The following is a 9,293-nucleotide window of genomic DNA, read 5'->3' on the forward strand; positions in this document are numbered from 1 at the left end:
CATGGACTGGCTGAAGGAGATGAAAGCAGAGATCGTATGTTACAAAAATGCAATTCGCATTGTACGAGAAGAAGGAGAACCCTTAATGGTGTACGGAGAAAAGGGCAACACGAAGCTACATCTTATTAGTAATTTGAAGGTACATAAACTAATAAGAAAAGGTTGCTATGCTGTTCTAGCACACGTCGAGAAAGTACAAACTGAAGAAAAGAGCATCAATGATGTTCCCGTTGCAAAAGAATTTCCCGATGTATTTCCGAAAGAATTATCGGGACTACCTCCACATCGATCTGTTGAATTTCAAATAGATCTTGTACCAGGAGCTGCACCAATAGCTCGTGCTCCTTACAGACTCGCACCCAGCGAGATGAAATAACTGCAAAGCCAACTGCAAGAACTATTAGAACGTGGTTTCATTCGACCAAGCACATCACCATGGGGAGCTCCTGTTTTGTTTGTCAAGAAGAAGGATGGTACATTTAGGTTGTGTATTGACTACAGAGAGTTGAATAAACTTACCATCAAAAACTGTTATCCACTGCCGAGAATTGATGACTTATTTGATCAACTACAAGGCTCGTCGGTTTATTTGAAAATCGATTTACGTTCTGGATATCATCAAATGCGAGTAAAGGAGGATGATATTCCAAAAACTGCTTTTAGGACGCGTTATGGTCATTACGAGTTTATGGTTATGCCGTTTGGATTGACTAACGCACCAGCTGTGTTCATGGACCTTATGAACCGAGTGTGTGGGCCATACCTTGACAAGTTTGTCATTGTTTTCATCGATGACATACTTATTTACTTAAAGAATGATCAAGAGCACGAAGAACATTTGAGAAAAGTGCTAGAAGTATTGAGGAAAGAAAAACTGTACGCTAAGTTTTCAAAGTGTGCATTTTGGTTGGAAGAAGTTCAATTCCTCGGTCACATAGTAAACAAAGAAGGTATCCAGGTGGACCTAGCAAAGATCGAAACCGTTGAAAAGTGGGAAACCCCAAAAACTCCGAAGCATATACGTCAATTTTTAGGATTGGCTGGTTACTACAGAAGATTCATCCAAGATTTCTCCAAAATAGCAAAACCCTTGACTGCATTAACGCATAAAGGGAAGAAATTTGAATGCAAAGATGAACAAGAGAAGGTGTTTCAGTTATTGAAGAAAAAGCTAACTACGGCACCTATATTGTCATTGCCTGAAGGGAATGATGATTTTGTGATTTATTGTGACGCATCAAAGCAAGGTCTCGGTTGTGTATTAATGCAACGAACGAAGGTGATTGCTTATGCGTCTAAACAATTGAAGATTCACGAGCAAAATTATACAACTCACGATTTGGAATTGGGTGCTGTTGTTTTTGCATTAAAGACTTGGAGGCATTATTTATATGGGGTCAAAAGTATTATATATACCGACCACAAAAGTCTCCAACATATATTTAATCAGAAGCAACTGAATATGAGACAACGCAGGTGGATTGAACTGTTGAATGATTATGATTTTGAGATTCGATACCACCCAGGGAAGGCGAATGTGGTAGCCGACGCTTTGAGTAGAAAGGACAGAGAACCTATACGGGTAAAAGCTATGAATATAATTATTCGTACTAACCTTACTACTCAAATAAAGGAGGCGTAACAGGGGGTTGTAAAAGAAGGAAAGTTGAAGAATGAGATACCCAAAGGATCAGAAAAACATCTTAATATTCGGGAAGACGGAACCCGATATAGGGCTGATAGAATTTGGGTACCGAGGTTTGGAGATGTGAGAGAAATGATACTTAAAGAAGCACATAAAACCAGATATTTAATACATCCCGGAGCGGGGAAGATGTATAAAGATCCCAAGAAACACTTTTGGTGGCCGGGTATGAAAGCCGATATTGCTAAATATGTAGGAGAATGTTTGACGTGTTCTAAGGTCAAAGCTGAACATCAGAAACCATCAGGTCTACTACAACAACCTGAAATCCCGGAATGGAAATGGGAAAACATTACCATGGATTTCATTACTAAATTGCCAAGGACTGCAAGTGGTTATGATACTATTTGGGTAATAGTTGATCGTCTCACCAAGTCAGCACACTTCCTGCCAATGAGAGAAGATGACAAAATGGAGAAGTTGGCGCAATTGTATTTGAAGGAGGTTGTCTCCAGACATGGAATACCCTGTCTCTATTATCTCTGATAGGGATGGTAGATTTGTTTCAAGGTTCTGGCAGACGTTGCAACAAGCATTGGGGACTCGTCTAGACATGAGTACTGCCTATCATCCATAAACTGATGGGTAGAGCGAAAGGACGATACAAACGCTTGAATATATGCTACGAGCATGTGTTATTGATTTCAGAAACAGTTGGGATCGACACCTACCGTTAGCAGAATTTTCCTACAACAACAGTTATCATTCTAGTATTGAGATGGCGCCGTTTGAGGCACTTTATGGTAGAAAGTGCATGTCTCTGATTTGTTGGAATGAAGTGGGGGATAGACAGATTACGGGTCCGGAGATAATACAAGAAACTACAGAGAAAATCATCCAAATTCAACAACGATTGAAAACTGCCCAGAGTCGACAAAAGAGCTACGCGGACAGTAAAAGAAAAGATATAGAGTTTGAAATTGGAGAAATGGTCATGCTTAAGGTTTCACCTTGGAAAGGCGTTGTTCGATTTGGTAAACGGGGGAAACTAAATCCAAGGTACATTGGACCATTTAAGATTATAGATCGTGTCGGACCAGTAGCTTACCAACTGGAGCTACCTCAACAACTCGTGGCTGTACATAATACTTTCCACGTCTCGAATTTGAAGAAATGTTTTGCTAAAGAAGATCTCACTATTCCGTTGGACGAAATCCAAATCAATGAAAAACTTCAATTCATTGAAGAACCCGTCGAAATAATGGATCGTGAGGTTAAGAGACTTAAGCAAAACAAGATACCGATTGTTAAGGTTCGATGGAATGCTTGTAGAGGACCCGAGTTCACCTGGGAGCGTGAAGATCAGATGAAGAAGAAATACCCGCATCTATTTTCAGAAGATTCGTCAACACCTTCAACAGCTTAAAATTTCGGAACGAAATTTATTTAACGAGTAGGTACTGTAGTGACCCGAACTTTTCCATGTTTATATATATTAATTGAGATTGATATTTACATGACTAAATGTTTCCAACGTGTTAAGAAATCAAACTTGTTAAGACTTGATTAAATGAAATAAGTTTCATATAGACAATTGATCACCCAAGTTGACCGGCGATTCACGAACGTTACAAAATTGTAAAAACTACATGTTGTGGTATATATAGACATATATATATGGTTGACATAAGATTATGATTAGTAAGTATCTCACTAAATATATTAACAATGTGTGATATACATAAGAAATGAGATTACTAAGTTAAGAAACTCGAAATGATATATATAACAATTATCGTTATGATAACGTCTACTAAATACATATGTATCATATTAAGATATTGATACACTATATTTAACATGATAAAATGATATTTAAATATATCATTAAGTGTGTTAACAATGAACTACATATGTAAAAACAAGACTACTAACTCAAGAATTACGAAACGAGACTTATATGTAACGATTATCGTTGTAACGATATCTTAATGTATATATCATATTAAGAGATATTCATACATCATAATATCATTATAATATAATAATTTAACATCTCATTTGAAATAATAAACATTGGGTTAACAACATTAATTGAGAACGTTAACTTAAAGGTTTCAAAATAACACTTACATGTAACGACTAACGAAGACTTAACGACTCCATTAGAATGTATATACATGTTGTGTTTTGATATGTATTCTTACACTTTTGAAAGACTTCAAGACACATATCAAAGTACTTCTACTTAACAAAAATGTTTACAATTACATCCTCGTTCAGTTTCATCAACAATTCTACTCGTATGCACCCGTATTCGTACTCGTACAATACACAGCTTTTAGATGTATGTACTATTAGTATATACACTCCAATGATCAGCTCTTAGCAGCCCATGTGAGTCACCTAACACATGTAGGAACCATCATTTGACAACTAGCATGAAATATCTCATAAAATTACAAAAATATTAGTAATCATTCATGACTTATTTACATGAAAATAAAATTACATATCCTTTATATCTAATCCATATACCAACGACCAAAAAAACCTACAAACACTTTCATTCTTCAATTTTCTTCATCTAATTGATCTCTCTCAAGTTCCATCTTCAAGTTCTAAGTGTTCTTCATAAATTCCATAAGTATAGTTTCATAAAAATCAAGAATACTATCAAGTTTGCAAGTTTACTTCCAAGCTTTCTAATCCATTCCAAGTAATCATCTAAGATCAAGGAACCTTTATTATTTACAGTAGGTTATATTTCTAATTCAAGGTAATATTCATATTCAAACTTTGATTCAATTTCTACAACTATAACAATCTTATTTCGAGTGAAAATCTTACTTGAACTGTTTTCGTGTCATGATTCTGCTTCAAGAACTTTCAAGCCATCCAATGATCCTTTGAAGCTAGATCCATTTTTCTCATTTCCATTAGTTTTATCTAGAAAACTTGACTTTTAAAATCAACTAAACACATATTCTATATCTATATGATATGCTAACTTAATGATTTAAAACCTGGAAACACGATGAACACCATAAAATCGGATATACGCCGTCGTAGTGAAATCGGGGGCTGTTTTGGTTTGGATAATTAAAAACTATGATAAACTTTGATTTAAAAGTTGTTCTTCTGGGAAAATGATTTTTCATATGAACATGAAACTATATCCAAAAATCTTGGTTAAACTCAAAGTGAAAGTATGTTTTTCAAAATGGTCATCAAGATGTCGTTCTTTCGACGGAAATGACTACCTCTTTAGTAATTGACATGTAACTTAAATTTTCGACTATAAACCTATACTTTTTCTGTTTGGATTCTTAAATTAGATTTCAATATGAAACCATAGCAATTTGATTCACTCAAAACGGATTTAAAATGAAGAAGTTATGGGTAAAACAAGATTGGATATTTTTAATCTTTTTAGCTACGGGAAATGTTTAACAAATCTATACAAATCATATCCTAGCTAACTTATATTGTATTATACATGTATTCTAATATATTATGTAATCTTGGGATACCATAGACACGTATGCAAATGTTTTGACATATCATATCGACCCATGTATATATATTATTTGGAACAACCATAGACACTCTATATGCAGTAATGTTGGAGTTAGCTATACAGGGTTGAGGTTGATTCCAAAAATATATATACTTTGAGTTGTGATCTAGCCTGAGACGTGTATACACTGGGTCATGGATTTATTCAAGATAATATATATATCGATTTATTTCTGTACATCTAACTGTGGACAACTAGTTGTAGGTTACTAACGAGGACAGCTGACTTAATACACTCAAATCTTTAAAACATAATAAAAATGGTTGTAATTATATTTTGATCATACTTTGATATATATGTACATATTTGTATAGGTTCGTGAATCGATCCGTGGCCAAGTCTTATTTTCGAGGAAGGAAATATCTGTGAAAGTGAGTTATAGTCCCACTTTTAAAATCTAATATTTTTGGGATGAGAATACATGCAGGTTTTATAAATGATTTACAAAATAGACACAAGTACGTGAAACTACATTCTATGGTTGAATTATCGAAATCGAATATGCCCCTTTTTATTAAGTCTGGTAATCTAAGAATTAGGGAACAGACACCCTAATTGACGCGAATCCTAAAGATAGATCTATTGGGCCTAACAAACCCCATCCAAAGTACCGGATGCTTTAGTACTTCGAAATTTATATCATATCCGAAGGGTGTCCCGGAATGATGGGGATATTCTTATATATGCATCTTGTTAATGTCGGTTACTAGGTGTTCACCATATGAATGATTTTTATCTCTATGTATGGGATGTGTATTGAAATATGAAATCTTGTGGTCTATTGTTACGATTTGATATATATAGGTTAAACCTATAAATCACCAAAATTTTTGTTGACGTTTAAAGCATGTTTATTCTCAGGTGAATATTAAGAGCTTCCGCTGTTGCATACTAAAATAAGGACAAGATTTGGAGTCCATGTTTGTATGATATTGTGTAAAAACTGCATTCAAGAAACATATGTCGATGTAATATATTTCTATTGTAAACTATTATGTAATGGTCGTGTGTAAACAGTATATTTTAGATTATCATTATTTGATAATCTACGTAATGTTTTTAAAACCTTTATTGATAAAATAAAGGTTATGGTTGTTTTAAAAATGAATGCAGTCTTTGAAAAACGTCTCATATAGAGGTCAAAACCTCTCAACGAAATCAATTAATATGGAACGTTTATAATCAATATGAACGGGACATTTCAATTTCGACGGGTTAGGTAATAGATAACCGGCGCGCAAATTCCATAACTTCCAAAGTAATAGATAGATGGCAAATTTTCTTTGCTTCTCGAATCGTCAACGTGTCATCTTCTTTAGTCGGCGACTGTTTGGATAGTCGGCGGGTCTTCTACGAATCTAGGATTTCCTCTTTTCGACATTTGGACAGCGGCTACTTAATTAGCCGACAACTTCTTCATCTACTTAAATTATTCGGCTGACGGTTATTAGAGTAGTTGAAGGTTGTTCTTTAGTTTAGCCATCGGCTAAATGGATAGATGGTGTGTCCTTCATGCATCTTCAAACTTCTCGTATGAGCAATATAGTCGGCGGCTAGTGATACAACCGATGACTGTTTAGCCGAATAACGATTTTGACTTTGACTTTTCTTCATGCATCCGAATAGTAAATCATTTGGTTACTGTGATTACAAAAGTTACTATGTTTTCGAAAAATCATAGTAAATCATTTGGTTACTGTGATTACGACGTATCTTATACCATCAGAAAGATTAGTGAGTCTACTTTTCAATAAATAAGTCTCAAGATCTAATTCAGAGTTAAGTCTCTCAAATACCTAAAATGAAATATGGTTTTAATTGTTAAAGCTGAAAATTTGAGTTTGTGTCATACTTCTTGTGTAGGTTTCTTCCAGGTGGTGATTACATTATGTGTTAAAGGGCTGCTTCAACAATTAGTAGTGGTACAGACTCATCATTTAACAACAATTAGGAGTTCAAATTCTCATTGTCATGGACATGACATGAACATGAATTAATGCTAACGAAAGACAGAGAGTTTAATGTCGGACAGTTTAAACCAGTTCACGAATCAGGTGAATCACAAATGTTCGATGCACGTAAACAAAAACCAAAAGAAAGTGAAAACCATGAGATGTTTATGTCCAGAAGAAGTTTACTTCAGCATTCGGGGAAGCTCGATGGAGCTTCAACAGCTTTATTAATCCACTAGGCACTTCAGATGTGAATATGTTCATTTCTTTTAGCAACGGAGAAGAAGAAAGTATAGACTTCAACAACATAACTTCATTCTCTGAACAAGTCACATATTCGATAGACACTTCTCGAAGCTGCAACTGCCCCATTTTGCAGCCGTCTATATCAGCCACAACATCCGCATCTTCCATATCATCATCCGAATCATTAACATCATCACTGAGATAGTCAAACTTATCCATATCATCCACATCTTCATCTATTACGTCTTCATCAGTCTACAAAATTTTATAGTATTCAAATGCAACATTGAAAGATATTTAGATGATAATTAATGAGATATATTTAGTATTCTACACTCACTGTGATTTTAAGTGTCCTCGCATTTTGGGAGGCAAAAATCAGTGCATAAACTAGTGATAACAGATTAGCACAACTAAAATCCATATTGTATACTACAAGATTTTTAACGCATGGTAAGAAGGTCTCAAACCTTTCTTTGTCTTTCGCCAATACCTACAAGAAAACATGGTAAAATATATATAAGAAAACAATTTAAATGAGTGTTAGTGATTATTGGTATAATGAATTTCATAAGTCTATCGTAATCATACCTTGCAATTCAAAAGATCCAGAAAAAGGTCCTGAACTTTATAAAATAAACTCATATGTTGAAGGACATCAGAACTTGTGATTATCGCCATATTATCAAGCGCACATAGCGGCAAACGCAAATTTGTAAGATTTTCAAGTTTTGCAATCTCATGCCCTTTTATGCCGTCGGTAGTATCGGAAATTAATGAAAGTACCTCCAACGATGGACAACGAGTGAGAAGTTCCCCGTACGTGTAATTTTCTAATACCACCGAATTCAAGTATAAAAACTCTAAATTTGGAAAACCATGAAAAGTAGGAGGCATGAGAGAAACATAACAGTGTGAAAGCTCCAAATTTTCCAATTCTAGACAAGAGAATAGATGGGTAGGAACTTTACAGACTCCAGCAAAATTCCAAATAGACAAATCCTTAATTCTATTTCTAGACAACAACATAACCCAATCATTTATATACTCTGCGTCCAAATTTTCGTATAAGGTGACAGAAAATTTTGATATGTCACCTATATGATGAAAGAGGATTCGAGTTACAATTCTCCCAAGGTCGTCTTCAATTCCTTTTTTTCGTAAATATGCAGGGAAGTCCCCGTCAAATTCAATTTTGGATAACATAGTCCACTCAAACCTCCATTTTCTCGACAATATACTAGTTCTCACCGCATACTGAATAGGAACGCGTTCCAAAATATGAGTTATCACATTTTTTGGCATTCTACTGATATGATCCTCTTCTGATTCAGGTGTTAAGTTGGACGTGTTAGATGTCCCATCAATCTGATCCATGTTCTAGAAATAAAATAGAGATTAGTCATGTATATATAAATTGATGAAACAAATAGAAATGTACCTAAAGGAAAATCGATAGAAAAAAATTAAAGGCATGAATAAACAAGTAGTGAATGCACAAACGAATTATAATGCATTAAACCTAAGTAGTGAACCCACAAACTAATTATAATGCATGAAACCTAAACCCTAACGATATTTCAGTATTAAGAATAAATGAAAGATCAAGGCGTGGATGTTAAACTAGAAATCCCTAAACCCTAACGACGTACGTTTCAGTATCAATTATCAGAAGCAATTAACACATTTAACTGCAAACCAATAGAAATTAAATAGATTTTATTAAATGATCACAAGAAACCTAACCTTGAAGATTAATGTGTAGATTGTACTTTGTGTTACGAATTGTTTAATATAGAGATGAGGATCAAATACGAATTGAGTATATTCTCATTATATTTCATTCAATTTTCTGTTCATATTAATATAA

General features: G+C 34.4%; 1 protein-coding gene across 1 annotated transcript; it reads right to left on the reverse strand.

Moving 5' to 3' along the window:
* Positions 1-7,342: 7,342 nt before the first annotated feature.
* Positions 7,343-8,800, reverse strand: LOC139864588 (F-box protein At4g09920-like). Its single transcript, XM_071853169.1, has 3 exons — positions 8,015-8,800; positions 7,764-7,916; positions 7,343-7,678 (listed from the first exon to the last, which is right to left on the reverse strand). Exons 1-3 carry the CDS (start codon positions 8,798-8,800, stop codon positions 7,343-7,345), a joined length of 1,275 nt encoding a protein of 424 aa, XP_071709270.1.
* Between the last annotated feature and the right edge of the window lie 493 nt (positions 8,801-9,293).

Source organism: Rutidosis leptorrhynchoides, chromosome 8 (assembly GCF_046630445.1).
Source record: "Rutidosis leptorrhynchoides isolate AG116_Rl617_1_P2 chromosome 8, CSIRO_AGI_Rlap_v1, whole genome shotgun sequence".
NCBI lineage: Eukaryota > Viridiplantae > Streptophyta > Magnoliopsida > Asterales > Asteraceae > Rutidosis > Rutidosis leptorrhynchoides.